This window comes from Cnephaeus nilssonii (genome assembly GCF_951640355.1).
Source record: "Cnephaeus nilssonii genome assembly, chromosome: 23".
In the NCBI taxonomy this organism is placed as follows: Eukaryota; Metazoa; Chordata; class Mammalia; order Chiroptera; family Vespertilionidae; genus Cnephaeus; species Cnephaeus nilssonii.
Window position 1 is genome coordinate 19,635,022 of NC_137094.1, and position 21,084 is coordinate 19,656,105.

The window sequence follows — 21,084 nt, forward strand, 5'->3', positions numbered from 1 at the left end:
TCCTAAGACCGAAGGGCTCAGAGTTAAAAACCAACAGAGGCAGGATCCGAGCAAGAAGCTGCTCGGCGCAGCCTGTCTCGCGCCCCGTCTCTGCTGTGGCGCACGCGTCTGAACGTCCTCTGCTGTCCCTCTGGTTTCAGGGCTCCTCACAGGTCCCTGGCCGACTCCACAGCTGAGAAAGCAGACAGTGTCTCCCCGAGCACCCCTCTGTGTGTGATCACCAACCGCCCCCCGCCCAGCACTGCCAACGGGGTCACCAGTGCCTCTCTGCTGTCCACGCCTGGGACGGACTCCTCCGTGGAAGCCAGGGAGAGACGGAGGTGCGTCACGGGCTGGGTTCATTGGGTTCTCCCGGGAGGCGGGGGGGGGGGGTGGTAGGACATCTTCCCCGGTCTCACGCATGTTTATGAAAGCAGGTCTTTACATTACAGTTTGGGTCTTGGGTTTGCCAGGAGATTTTCGGTGGAGATCTGCATTGTTTCTGACTATTGAAGAGAGACACCTGTTCTGTCAGGGAGACAGCTCTCCCCTTCTGTCTGTCTGTCTGTCTGTCTGCCTGTGAGGTCGTGGCAGACAGTGTCCCACTCTGTGACGGAGAACCTGACCTGAGAAGGACCGGCTGCTCTGCTCAGGGTCGTCCACAGTGACCTCTGGCGGCTCAGAAAAGCTGTCAGGGCACAAAAGGCTCAGAGAAATCGAGCAAGGATGTGAAGTTTTGATTCAGTGGAGAGGAATCCCAGAGCAGGGCGTGAGTGACAGCAGGGTGGTGACTGTGCTGCGTGTCAGGTTCTGCGATGTCTCTGCCTGGAGAGCAGTCGCGCAGACACGGGGAGATGTAAGGTAGGAGGGAGCGGGGTCGGGACCCAGGGACCTGGGGCGATGTGGCCAGGAGGACAGCCAGTCTCCCCTCGAGGGGGGCGCTCCACTTGGGAGTTTCAGACCCACCTAAACCTAAACTGAGGCCATGGTTATCCCTGAATTCAGACTAGAAAACGAGGTGCATATTAGAGGAGGGTTTTATTTTGTGAGTGTGAATTTGTGCAAAACAAGCCAGAGACTCTTACCGACGAGATACAACCAGTCCAGGTGTGTGGGTTTACCATAGAGGCCGCTCTGAAACCGTCATGAGAAGAAATGGGAGGGATGCTAACTGAGCTGGAGTATGCTGGGGGCCAGGGAACAGTGTCTGAGAGGCAGTGCTCAGGGCGAGACCAGGGGAGAGGCGGGACCAGCGTCCAGGCAGAAGGTACGTCAGCACCGGGCGGGAAGGAAGGGGAAGGCCTGGAGCGCGGAGACAGGCAGGGAGCGGACGGGGCAGCCGGCTCACAGCCAGCTCCATCGGCGCCCAGAGGCACCGTGCTGACAGCTTTATAGACGCAGTTCACCTACCATAGGATTTACCCCTTACGTGCACAGCTCAGCGGTTTCCAGTGTGTGCACGGATCTGTGCAGCCGCCGCCAGTCAGTGTTAGAACACGCTTGTTCCAGAAAGAAACCCAGACCTCAGCTCTCACCCCTCACCCCATCTAAGGAGACGGAGCCGAGGCGCCTGGAGAGGCAGCTCCCCGTTCGTGAGTGATGCTGGGAACAGGAAGTTCAGGGGCCGCGCTCAGGACACCTGAGCTGGGAGAGGTGAGGCCAGTTAGCGTTTCTGAAAGGCCTTGTGTGAAATAGATTAGATGAAGGAAAAAGCATTTTTGCGGCCAGATCAATGTGTGAAAGTCGGTCACACAAGTTGAACAGGCGACTCAGAGCTGCCGATGGGTCCTCTTGGTGTGGAAGGGGGTGCGGGGGCAGAACTTGCAGCAGTTTCCGAGTTTCTGCGTCTGTGGAGTCGTTCTGTTTTATCACGGACACCAAGGCCAGGTCCCACTGGGTGTGCGCTGGAGACTACGGCGAGCGAGGCGGGAACTGAACCTCTCTCCCAGCTGCGGGGACCCGGGTGTGTCAGCTCGGATGAGTTCACCCAATCAGACATATCATTTAAGCTGTTACGGAATCAAAGCTGTTTAATTTCTCCCTCTAGACAAACATGAAAGGGGGAAAATCACATGTTTTGAAAACAGCTAACTTTTCCTTCTGAAGGAGCTGGCGGGTGCCGTCTGGGGAAGCTCGCGCTGGGGGTGTGGCGAGGCCTGGTGCGCAAGTCCACTTGGGAGCATTCGTGGCCTTTGTGGTAAATTGGGCTTTAAAACTGGCCTGGCCGGACCTGGCCTGTGGGCAGCTCCCTCGGAGGGGATCCCCGGAGCAGGCGGGCTGGGCGGGTCTGACGGGACCTGCACACCTGGCTCCTCCGAGAACCTGTGTTCTCACGGCCGGCGGGTGTGCACGCCTGGTGGCCAACGACCGCCTCCCGGTGCACCCTGTTCTTTCCCGAGGGGTGAGCTGCAGCTGGGCCCCGAATGGGCGGAGCCAGGGCCCAGGGATGCCTGGGACGCCACAGGGAAAGCAAGGGAATGGCAGCCCTGGCTGTTCCGAGGGATGCGGGCAACGTTTCTTTTCTTTCTTCCTCCTGCATTCCCCAAGCCGCAGCGTGATAAGGTGTGACCACTGTGATGGGGTGGGGGCAGAAGGAGTTGCGAACAACACACTCCAGGGACAACAGTCTCTCGTGACGTGAGTTTGTGAGCGACCGTCAGCCCTGAGGATTAACAGTCCATCCAGATGCGAGGTTTGCAGGATTCTGGGTCATTTTTTATTTTGCCGCAGAAGCTCAGGGCAGGGCTTGCACCACAGTTCTGTCTCTCAGGAAGGCACGGTCTTGGATTTACAGAGCCCCTTTTTCACCCTGAACAGCTCGCGTGGGCTCCTGCATCCTCATCACGTTAGGTGGACATGCTGAGGCCCTGAGGGGCGTGATGGCCCTGTCACACCTGGAGTCAGGCACCCACACCTCTTCCTCCTCACGGAGCTCACCAACCATTTCCTCCTCGAGATTTAAGGATGAAGGTTTGGATGGGGGCCATCGGTCTGAGGCTGCAGCCAGGCGTGCAGCAGCCCTCCCCTCCCCCCCAGGCACTGAAATTCCTGCCACGCACCCTGTCCCGGGGCTCCCGGAGCAGCGGCCATCTGAGAGGGGGCCTCTGAGAGGGCGGGCGGGCGGCTGGCAGAGCCTGCGGGGACGCAGCCAGGTGGCAGCTGTCACAGTGGACTGGCCTCATTTTCCAAAGCTCCAAGTTTTCCTTAGCAACAAAGTGTCAACAGCCCCTGGGCTAATATTAGACTCTTGAGTGCCGGCCTCTGACCCTCTCCTGCTGCTGCTCTGCGGCGCCCCCGCCCCCCACCCTCCCTGAGTCTTCTCTCTTCCTTTTTATGGGTGGCCTTCCCTTTCTTCATAGAAACGGCTCACAGTATTTCTGCACAAGAAGGTGAATGGTTTTTCTTGCCCCAAACAGCCCCCCTGCGACTCTGCTTTGCTGGGTAGGATACGGCCAGGCCTGGCTTGAGTCCCACACGCCACGTAGCGACCTCAGAGCCCGGGGTCTTCTAAGCTACATGCTTATTCCCGCTGGTGTGACTCTGTCAGCAAAGTGACGGCCTCATCCTGGGAAGGCTGGCAATGTAAACCGTGAAACGCTGAGTCATGGTTTTTAAAAGCATTTGACTCATCTCTGTCTCCAGGCTAAAGACAGGCAGTTGTCAACTCATAAAGGGCTCCAAAGAGAGGCCTCCAGTCTGTCAATTATTGTTGCAAATGAGCCTTTTCTCGCCCTGAGAGACTCGCCAAGGCTTCGCTGACAGGAGCCGTCCTTCCTACGCGGAGGTTGCACGGGACGGGGTGGGGTCAGCAGCCGTCGGTGCGTTTTCTGCCGTGTTCCCCTCCTGGGTCTGGTTGTCATGTGACTTGTCACCAGGGGCCTAGAGGGTGTAGAGCGTGCATGTGGTTCCTGCGGGGTGTGGCTGGGATCTGGGATCTGCTGCCATGCCGCCGTGCACTCGCGCGCCCAGGTGGGTGCCAGTGCTCCATCTCCGGGAGGCTGTGGTAGCCCTCCCTGCATGCCTGTGGCCACACAGAACAGAGCGTGTCCAGATAAGTCACTGTCAGGTGAGGTGAGGAGGGGCGCTGTGAGCTGTGCGCTGCGGGCTGGGGACAGCGCCGCTGCGGGCCGGGGTCTCAGGCAGGCGGCGGAGTGACTGCTGGTGCATCAGGGTGAAGAACACGTTTACAGTGGCTTGTGTGACGATTGCATCACCATGCGTTTTACTGAACAAACCATTGAGAGTGCGCTCCCGTGGTTTATGAATGCGTCTCGGTGACTCTGGTGCCCGGGACCCAGGAGAAAAGGCCGGGGCGATGCCAGCTGGGTCACCACAGTGAGGTGCAAGGTCTTGACTAAAAGTCTGTTATCTTTCCCCGGATTTCTGTTGCTCAGCACAGCTAATGAGACCGGACTCACTCATTTCCCCAACACGGTGCATTCACCACACAGGTCCTCCCACCGGCCAACATTCAGGAGTGGGGGCTTACAAGTGGCCCCCGCACAGGACTCCCATGGCCAGAGGGAGGCCAGGCCCCGTGTCTGGCTCTGTCCCTGCTCCCAGCACCTCAGGGAGCCAGCAGTCACCTGACCCCTGCTGCTCAGGGTCCTTATCAGGCCCTGTCTATGGTTAGTCTCCTTCTGATAAGGCGCTTCTTTTTTCAGAGTGTGAGAGTGGTAGCACCCGGGAGGGACCGAAGCCGTGTGCCCTCACTCAGCCCCCCTCTCCCAGTCGGGTGTCTATGTAGCACAGGCAGTCGCTGTGACAGCCCCATGAAGCAGGCTGTGCTTCCTGGGGAGGGAAGGACAGCCAGGGTGGCCCCTGTTTGCTGACCGGCTCTGGGGGAGCTACTGCCCCGGTGCAGCCAGGGAAGGAGCCTGCTCCGGCCGCGGGGGCTGGGTTCCTGGTTGTAAGGAAACCTGAGGGCAGGGGGTGGCCTCTGTGCTTGGGGGCGGAACTGGGGCGCCTTGCCCAGGCCTCTGCTTGGAGCGTCACCATCCAGGTACTGTTTCCGCTCGGCCCTTGTTCTTCCTGTGGTCCTTCGGGAAGCGGTTTGGTTGCAGATGTGTGTGGGGAGGGAGGGGGGATGCGGCTGGGGAGGGGAAGGGGAGCAGGGGCAAGAACAGGTCGCCAGCCAGAACAGTGTGGAGCTGCTCCGGAGCCTGTAACGCCCCTGACGAACCTGACCGTGAGCCCTGACCGGGAGCCCTGACCGGGAGCCCTGACCGGAGCCCTGACCGGAGCCCTGACCGTGAGCCCTGACCGTGAGCCCTGACTGGAGCCCTGACCGGGAGCCCTGACCGGAGCCCTGACCGGGAGCCCTGACCGGGAGCCCTGACTGGAGCCCTGACCGTGAGCCCTGACCGGGAGCCCTGACCGTGAGCCCTGACCGGGAGCCCTGACCGTGAACCCTGACCGGCAGCCCTGACCCGGAGCCCTGACTGGAGCGCCCAGGGGTCAGGGCCTCGGGGCTTCTCTGGAGGAGGAAACGGGGTCGGTCATGTGGCCCGTACGTCGATGGCAGGACACGGGCGGCTGTATTCCCTGCCCTTTATGCTGCGTGATGATGTGTGTGCTAAGTAAGTGAAGGTGCTTGGGGCAGGAGGTCGCTGGGTAGTCGGGGCAAGACGGAGACACTGGTGCAGGAGGAGGAAGGCGGCTCCGGGTGCGGCAGGGAGCTGTCGGTGAGAGGCCGGCGCTGGGTCTGGGTGCGAGCTGTCTGCTTACTGCAAGACTGCCGCACGGGATAGTGGAGGTGAGCATTTCCTGTGCGTGTGAGATGGACGCTCTCTGACTGGTGTTGGATGCTCCGAGGACGAGTTTCCAGGCAGAATTCACAGTCCTGCTGGGTCATCCCAGCCCCACGGCCATGCTGTGTCTCCCGTGTCTGCAGCTGTGCACCAGGGAGAAAGCCTGGGCATGGTTACGGGGGCCCCTCTGGCCACGCCGAGGCCTGTCACCCCTCTGCTGAGCACGGTCCTGTGCACACGAGACCCCTGCACCCGCCCCACTGCACCAAGGCGCCCCGGGTGCTGCTGCTGCTCTGATCTTGGGTGGGTGACTAATCCACATGGAAGCTCCCTGCGGGTGCTCTTTTACTGGGTTTCTTTTTTTTTTTTAATTTCTTTATTGATTAAGGTGTCACATATTTGTCCTCATCCCCCCATTCCCATCCCACACCCCTCCCCATGGATGCCCCAACCCTCTGTTGAACTTAAGCATTGGTTAGGCTCATATGCATGCACACAAGACCTTTGGTTGATCTCTCCCCCCTCCCCCCACCCTCCCCTATCCTCCCTCTGAGGCCCGATAGTCCGATCGATGCCTCCTTGTTTCTGGTTCTGTTCTTGTTCATCAGTCTATGTTGTTCATCATTTCCCCTAGATGAGCGAAATCATGTGTCACTAGAGATATACTTATAAGAATTGAATGTGCGACGAGCAATAATAGTTATGCTGACAGGCAAATGAATCAGTCTGTAGTGAGTTTCTTTCTGGTCCAACAGTTCTTTTGAGACCCAATATCAATGTCCACCAGTTCCTTATGAGTACATGTCGGCACTGACCCCTCAGCTCTGGATGGTGGACAAATGGTGGTAATGCAGGTCCGACTCCCTCTGGTTTGGTCTCGGCCGGATCCAGGGGCACGGCTTCACCCGGATCCAGGGGCCCACGGCCTCACCCGGACCCGGGATCCAGCCTCACCCGGATCTAGGGGCACACGGCCTCGCCCAGACCCAGGATTCAGCTTCATCCGGACCCAGGGGCGCATGGCCTCACCCGGACTTTACTGGGTTTCTTGCACAGCGAGCCTACACAAGGCAGGCTTGAATAAAAGTTGCTGAGGGCAGTGGTCTCTCGTGTGCAGTGCCCGCCGTGTCCAGCAGATGGCAGCAGAGGGGCGTCTGGGGCCTGTGGGCTCCTGCACAGGTGAGGTTTTGGGGCAGAGTGAAGGGTCCCTCCTGGGGGCGCCCTGTGTGGAATGGCCCTTGGGCGCTTCTTCATGTGACAGCTGCCGAGGTTTAAGCACCTGGGTTGCCAGGCATTCTCCTGGGGCCTTGTGACCCCTTCTTCTCCAGCCCCCTCTGTCCTTCCGTTAGTGTCCCTTCGGCTTTTCTCTTCCGTGTCGGTCCCAGGCCTCCCCCGTCTTCGCAGGCCCTTCCCCCCACAGGTGTCCGTGACCTCGCTCCCCGCTTGGAGCTTGCCCGCTGGGAGCTGTGGCCACAGCCACTTCTGGGCACTATTTTCCTTCCCTCATTTCCTCATCCAAAAAGGGCAAGTTGGCTGTGTGTAAATTACACCCCAGGAAACCTTGACTTAGAACACGCCCGCTGCTGAGTCTTAATTACAGGAATGTGAGTCACCTGGGGTGGGGGCGTGGACGGGAGGGAATAAGCTGTTTCATAGGCCTTCTCGGAAGGGAGCGGTGGCCCTCCCTTGCAGCCCGGCCAGGACCCTGAGACAGCAGTCTGGGACCTCACGCTGCTCTGGGGAGAGGTCGGTTGTCACCTGACTGCAAAGGAGGTGAGTGTTCAGCACCGGCTCCCCCAGGTCTGGGTGCTTCTTACCCCTCCGTGTGCCCTCTTCACAGCGGCCTTCTCCCTGGGTTCCTCCCTTAGCGCTGAGCACAGCCTGCAGGCTCACCAGCTGGGATACAGTGTATGTCTCAGGTATTTCATACTGTTTGGTCAGTGCTCTGTCATTAACATCATCTGTTACAGTTAAAAGTTTTAGCTGCACAAGGTCCAGCCTAAGTTAAAAGTTGTCCAAGGAAGCAAACAAGTGCCTGCCCCCCGCCCTCCCCCGTGGGGCCTGTGGGGGCCAGTCCCGTTCTTTCCAGGCACATGACCCTGGACAGCGTCAGTGTTTGCGAGTCTAAGGAAGACGAAGTCGTCCCTCCTGTCTTAGTTTGCATTTCATGATTATTAGTGGAAATAAACGTTTTCTCCTACGTTTACAGGCTTTTGGAGTTTCCTATTTTGTAAGTTTCCTGAATGTGCTTTGCTGATTTTTTTCAGTTGGGTTTTTTACTCTTTTTTAAATTGCTATAAGTTCTTTACATATTCAAGATACTAATATTTCCCAACTTGTGTATCTTTTACTTTCGTTTTGCCTTGTAATGTCTATATAGTGTTCTATAATGGATCTTCCATCTATATTTAACTGTTCTCCGTACTGTTTGAGATTTGGGTCATTTCCAGGACTTTCCTGTTTTTAAAAACTAAACAAACAAAAAAACCCCCAGTGCTGGAGCTGAATCTGACCTGGCCTGGCTGTGGTCAGTGATCAGTGCAGGGCAGTTGGCTGGTCCAGCTGGTCCAGCCTGTGGGGGTGAAATTAATCAGCTCTCGCTGGCCATTTGGGGCTGGAGTCTGCCATTGCTGCTCCGGAACACCCCGCTGACCCCTGAGCTGACTGTACGGTGACCCACATAACGATGACCTACATGACCCCTGAGCTAACTGTTCGGTGACCCATATAACGATGACCTACATGACCCCTGAGCTGACTGTACGGTGACCCACATAACGATGACCTACATGACCCCTGAGCTAACTGTACGGTGACCTACGTAACGATGACCTACATGACCCCTGAGCTGACTGTACGGTGACCCACGTAACGAAAACCGTGCCGGTGGTGGCAGTGGCTTTGGCACTGAGGCTGGAGTGTGTTAATGGAGCAGACGTTCAGAAGCACCGTACACGAACTCGGGGTGACAGTACTTCCTGGGTAGGTCGCAGACACGCCAGACCCCGCGGTCTGTAAAGAACAGTGTCCTCTGAGCCTAGAGCAGGGTCCGCAGGCTTCCTCCGAAGGGCCGTGAGGGTTCGGCTGCCGCAGCTCTGTGACCACCCTCCTCTCAGCTCGCCCTTTGGTCTATGTATCGAGCAGGAGCTGTCGAGTAGCCTGCACAGCCTAAACTACCGACTCTCTGCGACGTTCCTTTCTGATCCGAACCTTCACCGCTGTCAGTCGCCCGCGGGGCAGGTTTTGCCCCCATGGCCGACGGGGACAGGCACCCCAAGGGCAGGTGAAACTGTGTCCAGGACTCCTCCCCGAGCTGCATCCCGCGTCTTCCTCCCTGCGCACTCCGCCCTCCCCGCGAGACGGGAGTATTGATCGGACAGTGATGAACTAGCATCTCTTGCAGTGTTTGGGAACTGTTACCGGCACTGGCTCTGCTGAGCCCAGGACCTGCCTTCCTGCCCCCTTCCCTCCTCCTGCTCCTCCTGCTCTGTGGCAGCTTCGCGCTCACGGACCTGGCCTCTGGCTGGGTGGCAGCCGCCAGCATTTTGGTGCCCAGGAAGTGGGCACTGAGGCTGCGTCTTCCCGCAGCCACACACCTCTCTGGCCATCCACCCCCACACGTCTTTGACCTTCCGCCGCAATGCAGGCCTGCGCAAGGAGGTACAGTCTGTGGTCTCGGGGCTGTCGTGGTCGAGGGCAGAGGGAGTGGGGGTCCAGGGGAGGCAGCTGGTGCTGCCCCTGTGTGTGTCCCAGGTGGGAGCCAGCACCGCTTCCTGCAGCCTGTGAAAGTGCAGGCTCGCCGCCACAGTGCCTCCGAGGAGCAGGGAGGGAGGGAGGGAGGCTTTATCTGGAGGAGAGTCGCGTCAGCTGCTTTTCAGCGTCACTGCAGGCTGCCTGCCATGTGGTTCATGGGAGATGAGATGGGTCCGGGGTTCGGGTCGTTTAAGTGGGTTCTCGGGCTGTGCCGTCCAGTGTGGGAGCCGTAGCCATGTGGAGCTTTGAGCCTTAAATTAATTTAAAATCAAGCTTCTCCGTCACACCGGCTGCATGTGAGTGCTCGCTGGCCCCCCGTGACAGTGACCGTCGTGCTGGACGGCAGGTGCCGGGCCTGCTGGAGTGTGTCTCCCGGAGCCGGCTGCAGAGTGTGGTGAGAGCCTCCGTGGAGGACAAGCCGATGGTCCAGAACCCACAGGCCTGGGCCTCACTGTAGTTAACACCCTCACAACACAGGGCAGACGCGCCCCTTCTGTGGAGACACTTAGGATCTGCTGGCCTCTGAGCGCCTTCCCATACTCAGTGCAGCCACCCCCCCGTGTGCTGCCCCAGGACTTGCTGCGGTGAAAGCTGGGCGTCCGGACCTTATGACCCCCTGCACCCACCTTGCCCACTCGCCACCCTGGCCCTGGCACCACCACTCTGTTCTCGGTACCTGAGCTCGGGGTTTCTAGGTTCCAGTGAAAGAGATACACGACTGGTCTCTCTGTCTGACTTGTTTCACCTCCAGTAGCTGGTGCCCTCAGGTCCCTCCACGTTGTTGCAAATGGCAGGGCTTCCTTCTCGTCACGTCACGGCTGAGCAGTGTCTCGCTGTGTACGTGCCACATCTTTAGTGTTTTTGTTTCCTTCGGATAAATGCCTAGGAGTGGGATTGCGGGGTCCAGAGGCAGTTCTGTTTTTCATTGTTTGAGGAAACTCCGTATTTGTTCCACGGAGGCCGCCTCAGTCTGCATTCCCCCCAGCAGTGCAGGGGCCCCCTCCCTCCACATCATCGCCAGCACTTGTGGCTGTTGATTTACTGATGACACCGTTCTGACAGACGTGAGGTGGCCCCTCACTGTGGTTTTGATTGGCATTTTCCTGATGGTGAGTGGCCTTTAGCACCGTACCTGTGGGCATCTGTACATCTTCTTTGGATAAAGGTCTATTCAAATCCTCTGCCCATTGTGTGACCAGATCCCCAAATAGAAATGTGAATAGGCCTGAGTGTAGTCAAGAAATGGAGCCCCTACTTCAGACCTTTCAGACGCTTCGCTGGTGAGCGCTCAGTGACTCAGGAGGACGGACCCCAGTCTGACGCGCTCACAGAAATAGGTGAGGAGACCCTCCTCTCAGCGCGCCCGCCGTCGCTCCAGAGTGGCCGTCACGGTGGGAGTTACTGCAGTCTCTCCCGGGAACGGCAGGGAGAGCCCCGAACTAACAAGACGGGGTCTGTGTGAGCGATGAGCTTGTCCCAAGGACTCAGTGCTGCTTTGTTGGCTGTTTTCCCACCGCCTCTGCCGGCTTCCGCCTTCGCTCCTCGCAGGTGGGAACCACGTGAGGGTGCGGACACCTCGTCTTCCTCACCGTGCCCATCCCTCCGCAGGTCGTATCTGACTCCCGTCCGTGATGAGGAGGCCGAGTCTCTGCGGAAAGCACGCTCCAGGCAAGCCCGGCAGACCCGGAGGTCGACGCAGGTGGGTGTGGCCTCCTTTCTGTACTTTGTCCTTTCCTGTCCATTGACGGCCCGAGCGTCCCCCACGAGGGACTGGAGCGCAGGGCTGTCACTGACCCCTGCAGCGCTGCTCCCTGGCGATGAGGAGCAGCGAGGCTCGGCTGTCCTCGGGGACAGGGCTGGGAAGCCAGCGGGCCCGCCCCGGCTCTGCACACTCCGGGTTGACTTTAAGCCCGTGTTGCTGGTGAGGGCCTCATTTGGAGCTGGGATGTGGGGTCCTGGTCAGGCTGGCCCCTCTCTGATCTGTCCTCTCTCCCCAGGGCGTGACTCTGACAGACCTGCAGGAGGCAGAAAGGACCTTCAGCCGGTCTCGGGTGGAGCGGCAGGCTCAGGACCAGCCTGGCCAGAAGCTGGGTACCGAAGGGCTGGAGGGCCGCGCCGAGAGGCATGAGACGTCCACGGTCCCTGCCAAGGACACCGGGGAGGGCCGCCAGCCCTGGGGCCGGGGTCAGGAGGAAGAGGTGAGCTCGTGAGGCCGCAGGCCTGTGCTGGGTGAGTGGGTTGGGTCTCCTCCTAAGCTCGGCTGCTGCTCCGAAGGCAGATGCTGGTTTCCTGTGTGGACCTCTCAGAGCTTCATCCTGAGGCCCTTGTCCTTCTATTTCGTTCCAAAGTTGGGGGTTTTCTCCAGCGTCAGGGCTGCCTGTGCCCTTGGCCAGGCCATCACCTTCTCCTTTCCGGCTAATCAACTAGCTTTAGCTGCTTCCTGAGCATCTACTACTGGTGACCCTCTTGGTGTGGAAAAGCCCCTCAGCAAGCCCGCGGTGCACGCCCTGTGGTGGGGCTGGACTCTAACGTCTCCCTGTGGCTGGCCCCCAGCCCGCGTGCCGTCGCCTGAGGGGTGCAGCTCAGCCAGACAAGCCCACCACCGCCGTGTTCCCAACCACCTCGAGACCCACCCTCTATACCAGCTCCCACCTGCTGCGGACGAGCGGACCGGCAGCCCCCGACGCTGAGAGCTCAGAGGTCAAGGATATGGACAGAGAGGGTGCGTAGAGCTCCCGGAAATGCAGCCTCCGGGGAGTTTCCAGACAGCGTCCTTGGGCTGCACCCTGGGTCCTGTGCTCACTCCTCTCTCCCCGCAGAGAGTGAAGAGGCAGGTGTGGACGACCCGTGCGCTGGGGGGCTGTCCGTCCGCGAGCGGAGGCGGCCCCGAGAGCGGCGGAGGGGCACAGGCATCAGCTTCTGGACGAAGGACGTAAGTGGACGGTCTGCTGGCACCTGTCCCAGCACCTGGTCGCCCTCCGTGCTGAAGTCAGAGGCCCACCCGTGGCCCAAAGGTGCACGTGGCAGGGAGTGTCTGTGGGAACTCGTGTGGGACTCGTTAGGGTGTTCCTGGGGGCCCAGTGCCTGGAGCGGTGCCAGGCACATAGTAGGTACTCAGTCACGACGGGTGATGCGTGAAAACCACTGTTTGCAACCTGGAAGCTAGCCTAGCCCTCAGCGCCTCCCTGTCCCAGAGCCGTGCCGCCCGGACCTCCTCGCAGGGGTGGCAGCAGGAGCTCGGGCACCACGGGAAGTAAGCAGTCCTCCGGCTCAGCCTCGCTCTTTGGAGGAAAAAGGAAGGGATCATAAAACCATGCTGAGGAAGGAAAACAGTACAGAGCAGGTTGGGTCTGGCATTGCACAAAGGCAGGCGCCCCTGTGCCCCTGGCTGCAGACCCGTCCGGACTTGGAGCTGGAAGTCGCCCCTTCTCGCTCCCCGCCTCTCGCCCCTCCCCGCTCCGTCACTCAGACCCCTGGTTCCCAGCGGCTCCTTTGAAGTGAGCTGAGCCGTTCGTTCGGTGGGGGAGAAGGACAGTGTCACGTGTGGAGCTGTGCTCTAGGGAGACGCTCACAGCCGGGCCGTCGGCTGCCTGTCGACAGAGGGGACAGAGCTCTGTGTCTCCGAGTTCTTCCCAGGCAGCAGGACGTCCCGAGCTGTCTGCACCCCCAGGCGTGTGTCGGGGTCATTGACCGCTGACCCTCCTGCTCTCGAGGCGTCTGTGACGGTGACCCTCTTGTTTTTCTTACTCTTTCCTTTTCAGGAGGAGGAAGCTGATGGCTCTGAAGAGGTGAAGGAAGCGAGGGTAAGTGACAGCCAGCGAGGGTGTCCCCCGGGCCTGCTCACAAGCACACCTCACGCAGGAGGGCAGGCGCGCAGAGCCTGATGCGGGCCGTGTGAGGCAGGTCCTCGGGCCCCAGGCAGGGGCGGCTGTGACGCCCGTGAACAGTTTCCTCCGCTTCCCGCCTCCTGCGATGGGCAGCGGCTGCAGGCTGCCTCCTCTGTCCTCCCGTGTGGCGCCCCGGGGGCCTCTCCGAGGCTTTAGATGGGAGTGGAGGCAGCACCGCATCTGTCTGTCACCAGCACTGGGATGTGGAGAGGGGCTCTGGCTGGAGGCCTGCCTCTGCTCTCGTGGCGACAGAGGACAGGCCTGCCCTGCATCTCTAGGGCACCAGGCGGGATGCCTAGACGGTGGAGACTTTGCTTAGTCAGCCTCGTGCCTGGTGTTACCAAAGCCTGTCCCCATTGGTCACTTCATGAGCCACTGAGACCGGGAACACACCGCTGATGGGGTCTGGGCAGCCGGCTGGTGGCTGTCACATCAGGTGGGCAGCAGCCTGCAGGTGTCCCGACGGCCTTAGCTCGCTCCGTGAAAGAGAAGTGAGCCTCATCCTAACGTGAGGAAGGCTGTTCCGGTCTCCCCTGAGAACACGCTGGCGGTGAGGAGCGCCTGTCTCCTGTGCTGTGCACCTGCGTGGCCGGGGAGGCCTCGCCCCGCGTGCTCCGCCTGCCCCTCTGGGCCTGCGCTTGGCCGTCCCCCTCTGCTCTTCGCAGCGTCTGTCCTGTGACTGGACCCGTCACTCTGAGGCACTGGGGGCCGACAAGGACGATGGTGCCCCCACGGACAGGCCCTGTGTTAAAGGGACCAGGGAAACCAGGTCAAAGTAGTGGAGTCACTTGCCTCGGCTTTGGGGGACTCAGAGGTGACTTGGGCTGGGAGCCTCTTATTACAGTGAAGGAAACGGAGGCCCCGACAAGTTAGGGTTCAGGGACCTGGCTGCTCGTGCCGCCGGGCTGCAGGGAGGCAGATGGCCAGGCTTACGGCCTCTCCCACGGGCGTTCCACTCAGCAGGTTACACAGGGTCGCCTTCCACGGCACCTCCACATCCGATGAGGCTGCGCTGGTGTTGGGTGCGTGTGCGGTGCGTGTGAGACAGCGTGTTTCCCGGGGTCAGGGCGGCACCAGCAGGTGGTGGGACAGGCCTTGTTGGGGAGGCCTCGTGCGAGCGTAGACCTGAGGGCGGGCAGTGGCCGCTGGGTTTAGGGGTGCAGTGTTGTCGTTGGGGCGGCGGGAGAGAGACGGGCAGGAGTGCCCGACATCCCTGAGGAGAGGTGGGCCCATGTGGCTGAGCAGAGAGCAGACGGCGTAGACGGGGGCGGCTGGGGGCCGTGAGCCGGAGACTTGGGGAGCAGATTTGGGCTTAGCTTGGGGAAGGCTTAGCTTAGCGGCCTCAGGGACCCTAAATTCCTGCTGCTCGTGACAGAAATGGGACTGAGACCCCGAGCTCCTCTCACAGCCGGGCTCCTGTGGGGCTGTCCGTGGGCCTTCAGGCGGTTTAAGTGTCCGGGGACGCCTGTTAGGACGAGGGCGGACGTGCTAAGCTGCTCCCAGCCTCCGTTCCCTCGTGTACATGGGGTGCTGCCAGGCCGACCCTGGAGCCGTGCATGGAAGTGACAGCACATTTAAATATTGGGGTGCTGGGGGCCCATTGAGTGATCCTCTGAGCCTAGGTCCCTAAGTCGGGGTGAGAGGGAGGCTTTCACCGACCTCAGAATCCGGTGATCTGACGTCATTCCTAGTTCTTCCGCGAAGAACAGGTGTCTGAGATGTCCCAGGTGAGTCTGAGAAGGGATTGACGGGCTGCAGGAGCGGGAGGGGCGGGACGACGGGAAGGGCAGGAGTGGGGCCGGTGCTCCCCCTCGCTCGGAGCCCGGGGAGTTCCTCGCCCTGTTTCCCCGTGTCCCCCAGCTCCAGTCGGCTCCCTAAGTTCCTCGCCCTGTTCCCCGGTGTCCCCCAGCTCCAGTCGGCTCCCTAAGTTCCTCGCCCTGTTCCCCGGTGTCCCCCAGCTCCAGTCCCCGAGGAAGTAGCAGCCCCGTCCCTGCGGCCCTGGCTTTCCCAGCCTGCTTCTCGCCTTCGCTGGGCCCCGCCCCCACCCACCCAAGCAGTGCTTCCAGTCTTGTTCCTTAACCTCGGAGCCCCTTCCCTGCTGGTGCCCCGTGACCTCCGTCCCCTCCCAGCCCTTGTCCTTTTAGGTAGAATCCCAGCCTGAGCCTCCCGCTCGGCCCTGCTGCCTAATATGGTAAGGTATGCCCCGCGAGGCGGGCCAGGCCAGGCCAGGCGGCTGCCTGGGAGACAGCCGGCTGAGCCTGAAGACACGGAGGTGAGGTGCCGTGCAGACGTGAGACTCCGTGCTCCCGTAGCAGCACCGGCCTGTTCAGAGCAGCCTCCTCCTCGCAGAGGGAACGAGGCGGCATCGCTGTTCCTCTCTCAGCCTCTTCGCCTCGGAGAGGGCGGTGGCCAGCTTGCCCCAGGACAGGGCCTCTGAGAAGTCTGAGGGGTGCTAGGATCCTGTGCTCGTGGGGACGGGCCCCTCAGCGATGGCGTCACATCAGCCCCCGGGGACGGGCCGTGGGGGAGGAGGCGGCCGTGGAGAGTCAGCAGCCGCACAGCCGTGTGTGGGGCAGCTTTCCACCCGGAGCTGCTGATGTTCCCTCCAGAGGTGACCCCTATGCACCCCCCGCCCCCCCCCCGCCCCCCCCCGCCAGGGTCACATGTGCCTTCCACTCCCAAGGCCGCCCTGGGCGTCTCAGAACCGGTCCTTTGGCATCTTCCTTTTAAGGATCCTATTAGTTTTAGGTCGTGCTGTTGCCAAGGAGACCCGGTCGTCAGGGCGCAGTCTGTTCCCTGGAGAGGCTGTAGCTTTGGACCCACTGTCCCGCGGCCCGTGCCTTCCGCCCCAGCCAGGACTCTGTCGGGAGCAAGCTCCGTCCTGCTCTCTCTTTGGCCTTTGGCTCCTCATGCAGGGGTGAGGAAGGGGTAAATACAGGGGTGAGGAAGGGGTATCAGCCACCAGGACGGCCCGTCACCCCCGCCCTGTCTCCCGCCTCTTCCTCTGCTGCCGCCTCGGGTGCTCGGGCGTTAGTGGCCGAGGCTCTGTCTCCTGTGGAGGGACCTGAGGAGCTCGGCCCGTTGTCGTGGAGACGGGTTCCGAGCACAGGGCCGTGGCTCTCGAGCAGCTGGGGGTCTGGCCGAGGTCAGGGCTGTGTGTCCCGTGTGACAGTCGCCGTGCAGTTATCTGAGTCCAAAACCAGACTTGATTTTACCTGTTAACTCACGTCTTTTGGCAGAGGGAGGTTCTGCACATTGAACCACTGTGAACGTGAGAAAACTCTACCTAATTCCGCTTCTCTCCCTCACGGTGGTGCGTGCCGGTGACGGCAGGGCGCCTGGGAGACGCTGAGCAGCACGTGCTCCCGGCCCGCGTCCACCTTCTGCTCCAGGACGGCCTGGGACGGCCGCGCCCTGGCGGCCTCGGATCTTCCAAGTGAAACACTGCATCTCGTTACGAGTTCCTTTCCTCTGTTCAGATGACCGACTGTTACGATGTTAGCTAGGACTTCTGTAGTGGAGTTCATGTCAGGATAGTAAAGGTCGAGGTGTTAGAACATTCTGTTATAGAAGGGGATTCTGCTTTAAAGAAGAACTGTTCAAAGTCATACCACTCAGAAGAAATTACTGTTTAACCTTCTGCTGGACTTCCTGCTGGCACTTTTCTGTGTTGTTGTTTCTTTAAACGTTTTCTAGACCAACTAACAGCGTCCTTAGAAAGGGGTCGTTTCTATCCTGAGCGCTCGGGGCCCTCCGCACCCTGAGGACAGCCTCCCGGGGCCTCAGCACGAGGCTCCACTCTGACAGGCAAAGGCCGCAGCCTGGGCGGCCCAGGAGGCCGGGGGAGCTCGGCCCCTGAGTCACAGCCACTCCTTCTGCGACGGCGACGGCGGGGGCTCAGGGCTGGAGGCAGGTAGCCGCCCTCAGCGCCCTGAGCTTCTGCGTAGGAAAAGCATAGTGTACACAGAGGTGTTTACCCAGGAGCCTCAGCAGCATGAGCCTTTAAAAATACGTGGCTTCTGGATGCTTTAAAAGTTGTGTTTTCTTACACCCTAAACTATGCCAGAGTTGCTCCTAGGGAGAGACGAGGGACATTTTGAAAACCTGTTGGCACATGAATGGCTCAGACTAAACCCTCGTGCCGTCTGGAGCCATAGCTGGTTCTGTCTCAGATCCTCAGTGACGGAGCGTCCTGGAGGAAGCGGCACGTTGGGATGCTGTGTAACCAGGTGACACACGTGTGGAGTTGACTCAGTGTCGGGGACTTGCCCCGGGGATGTACCAGGTGGCTGCCGTGGCTCCTGTGGGGACGGCGCCCGGCTCTGCCCTCTGAGCCGGGGTGGGGACGTGGTGCCTGTCCCCCAGTGCGAGCAGGGAGGCGAGGGGAGGGGCAGCGCCAGGCTCGGCTCTGGCTTTGTCCCTGCGGGTCTAGGTCAGGGCCCAGCTGCGGTCATCATCTGTGTGACCTCTCGATTCCCTGGGACAGCGGGAGAGCAGCCTTGACGAGACACCAACACACGGAGTGGCTGTGTTCCAATAAAACTTTATTCGTGAGAGCAAGCTCGTTGTCCCCACACGGAGCCCAGTCCTGGGCCTGTGCGGGGGGGTTGGGGGGCTCCACCGGACGCAGAGCGCAAGCACGCCCTGGATGTGAGGCCTCTCCTGAGCAGACCTCTTCTGCTGCAGTCACTCCGCGCACAGTGATACTGGGCGTGTGAGTGTGGCTCTCGGCATCTCCTGCTCGCTCTAAAGCAGCCGTCGTGACAGACAGCACTTTCTGCACCCCGGCTGGTTTTTTAATATTGATATTTTTAACAAAAGTTTCGGAGAGTCGTACCTTTTGAAGCTGCTCACCCAGCGTTGAACCAGCTGTAGCACCTACAGAAGGCCCTCGTGGCTGCTTCCGAGTCCGTCGGAAAGGACCGGTGCCCGCTGGTGCTGCCCATCCGTCGGCGTGCTCTCATCAGGCGCAGTGAACATGGGGACGGGGTTCTTGCTCCCTGGCCTGCCTGGAGCACAGTAGGACGTCGGCGTCCCTCCTGGAGCGCTGTCCAGTGCTGAGCGCCTTGTCCCCGGGCAGGTCCAGCCGGCCCCATGGGCAGCTCTCCCCCGCGTGGCCGCGTCCCCATCTGGCCGTGGAGGGACGCGCGCACACCCTCCATGAAGGGAGGCAGCCTCCACTGGTCTGCCTTTGTGAGCTGTTGCTAAATTTCAGTTTAATTGCGAAGCACGAGGCCCCTCAGCCAGCCTGGGCAGGTCTGCGGAAGGAGCCTCGTGAAGGGCCTGGGACCCCTCTCCTGAGCCTCGCGCTTTCGGGGGCAGGGCCGAGACCACGCTGAGAGCAGGACGGAGCCTCTGCTCTGGCCCTGCAGTCTGTCTCGAGGGGTCCCTTCCCAGGCTTCGTGTGGGAAAGGAGACTGGGCCCCCCTAAGGGAAGCCGCCTCCTCCCTGTCCCTCCCTCTGGGCCTCCCTCCCCATCAAGGAGCAGCCCTAGGAGGCCCGGGGGCATGAGGGTGGTTCCGCCTCGGGGCCCTGCCTGGGGTCACGTCCACTGCAAGGCACAGGGTGGCGACCCAGCGTCTGCGTGTTCGTGTCACTGCGTGTTCGTGTCACTGCGTGTTTGCGGGGCAGTTACTGTCGTCTGCGTAAGACGGAAACAGTACGTGCCGGTCTTCCTGTCTGTGAACTTGGTGAGGGGTCCGCGAGGTCATGGGTCACTCGTGGGCACTGCCTGGACGCGAGGTGAGCCAGGAGAGGAGGGAATTTAAATTCGTGGGAAAGGGGGTGGGGCCAGAGAGGTGGACTGTGCTGGGTAGCCACAGGGAGAAAGCACGGGGCCAGCAGTGTGGGGGGGCGGGGGGGCCGGCAGGGTGTGGAGAGCTTCCTGGTCAGATCCACCCTCAAGACCACGCAGATACATTCCTTTCCTTTTCACTGGCTTTTCGCTGTGAGGACTGGTTCTGTGGTCCTGCTGCCCCTGCTGTCTGTGCGGCCCTGGCCTGGCCCTCGCCGTGCCCACATGACCCCTGCCCCGGCCTGGAGTTTCGGGGCTGTCTCAGGCAGCGCTCCCTGTGCCGGACCCGGTTTCAATTTGCTGGGCTTCTCGGGGCAGCTAGTGACACGTTGTTAAAACAGAGCATGGAGACCTCGGTGCTGTGCGGGCCTCTGGGCTTTTGAATAGAGGCCCCTCGTCATAGCCGAGAAGAGCCTGCTGTGAGCAGGGGGTCAGCGCGTGCACCCCGAGCCCCGTGTTCCTAGAAGCTGCGCTGGCTCCCCCGACAAGTGGCGGCGGCCGCGTGGGCTGGAAGCGGATCCTTGCCCTTGGCCCGGCTCCAGCATTCCTGGCTGAGCGAATCGGCTCTGGAACGTCAGAAAGAAGAGGAGGGATGTGGCCGAGTGTTTATATGTTGGAGGACGGGAGCCCAGCTCCTCCGACTGCTGCTTCTCAAACTCCCGGCTTGTGGGCCTGAGTGATCACAGCCTTTAGCTCACCGCGTGGAGCCCGGCTGGAGACGCATGTTTGCAGAGGGCTCGTTCCTTCCCGCCGGCAGTGAGCGGGCTGCCCCGGCGGCTCCGCAGGCCCACGGTCGTCCTGCCTCGGGATTGCATCTCCTGTCATCGGGGCGGCGGCCTCGGGAGGAGTGAGCTTTTGGAGAACCCGGGACTCGGTCCAGGCAACGCAGCGAGGCTCCCAGCACCCCCGGCGGGACTGCCGTCCAGAGGGCCCGGCTAGACGTTGGGGAGGGACACGCCTCACGCCTGCTCAGCTGCCGGCCTAGAGCTGTAGGCTGGACTCCAGGGTGGCCGCGTCCTCGCTTAGCTCTGCTGCTCAGCGCAGCCATGTCCTCTCTGTACACCCGGAGCAAGGAGTTCCCTCGGAGCAGGAAGTCTACGTCGGACTCGCCCCCCGCCACTCCCTCCCCGACTGCCAAGACGCTCCGAGTAAGCCGTTTCCCTCCGTGTCTGTGCTGTGTGCAGGGAGCGTGCCTGTGCGTCGGGGGAGGTGGGCTGAACACAGGTGTGTCAGGGCATGAGGGAGTCAGGCAGGAAGATGGAGCCTCCAGAGGCCCTGTGGCTGCTGTGCAAGTGCCGGTCCCATGTGCACGTGGCCCTGTGACAGCTGGTCCCACGTGCGCGGCCCCTGCACCTGAGCCCTTCGCCCTCAGCGGCAGCGGCAGGGCAGAGGGGCGCTCCGTCCTGTCTGCCTCTCCAGGCCGTTCTCATGCTCCGGGCTATATTTAGTTGTTCCCTTTCCTGTGTTTTATGGGTCAACACTGTGTTTTTAAAAGAAAAAGCTCCCAAATGGCCATGCAACTGTGGACAGTAACCTTTAATTGCATGCAGCTTTGAGCATGTGTGAGTGTGTGTGTATGAGTGTGTGTGTGACTGTGAGAGCCTGTGTGTGTGTGACTGAGAGCCTGTGGCTGTGTGTGTGTGTGTGTGTGTGTGTGTGACTGTGAGAGCCTGTGTGTGTGAGTGTGTGCGTGTGAGTGTGTGTGTGACTGTGAGAGCCTGTGTGTGTGTGTGACTGTGAGAGCCTGTGTGTGTGTGACTGAGAGCCTGTGGCTGTGTGTGTGTGAGTGTGTGTGACTGTGAGAGCCTGTGTGTGTGTGTGTGTGTGACTGTGAGAGCCTGTGTGTGTGTGACTGTGAGAGCCTGTGTGTGTGAGTGTGTGTGAGTGTGTGTGACTGTGAGAGCCTGTGTGAGTGTGTGAC

General features: G+C 60.8%; 1 protein-coding gene across 8 annotated transcripts in view; it reads left to right on the forward strand.

Annotated features, from left to right (window-relative positions):
- Nucleotides 1–21,084, forward strand: part of PPP1R12B (protein phosphatase 1 regulatory subunit 12B) — a 66,046-nt gene that overhangs the window by 27,992 nt on the left and 16,970 nt on the right. For 2 of the 8 annotated variants that reach the window (XM_079763396.1, XM_079763393.1), the window contains exons 13-18: nt 141–320; nt 11,091–11,181; nt 11,480–11,680; nt 12,036–12,204; nt 12,302–12,414; nt 13,244–13,285. In XM_079763396.1, the coding sequence (XP_079619522.1) occupies nt 141–320; nt 11,091–11,181; nt 11,480–11,680; nt 12,036–12,204; nt 12,302–12,414; nt 13,244–13,285 (796 nt within the window). Of the gene's footprint in view, nt 1–140; nt 321–11,090; nt 11,182–11,479; nt 11,681–12,035; nt 12,205–12,301; nt 12,415–13,243; nt 16,287–16,608; nt 20,329–21,084 lie in introns of those variants that run through there. The other 6 variants (XR_013813079.1, XR_013813080.1, XR_013813076.1 and 3 more) reach the window with 5 other exon arrangements.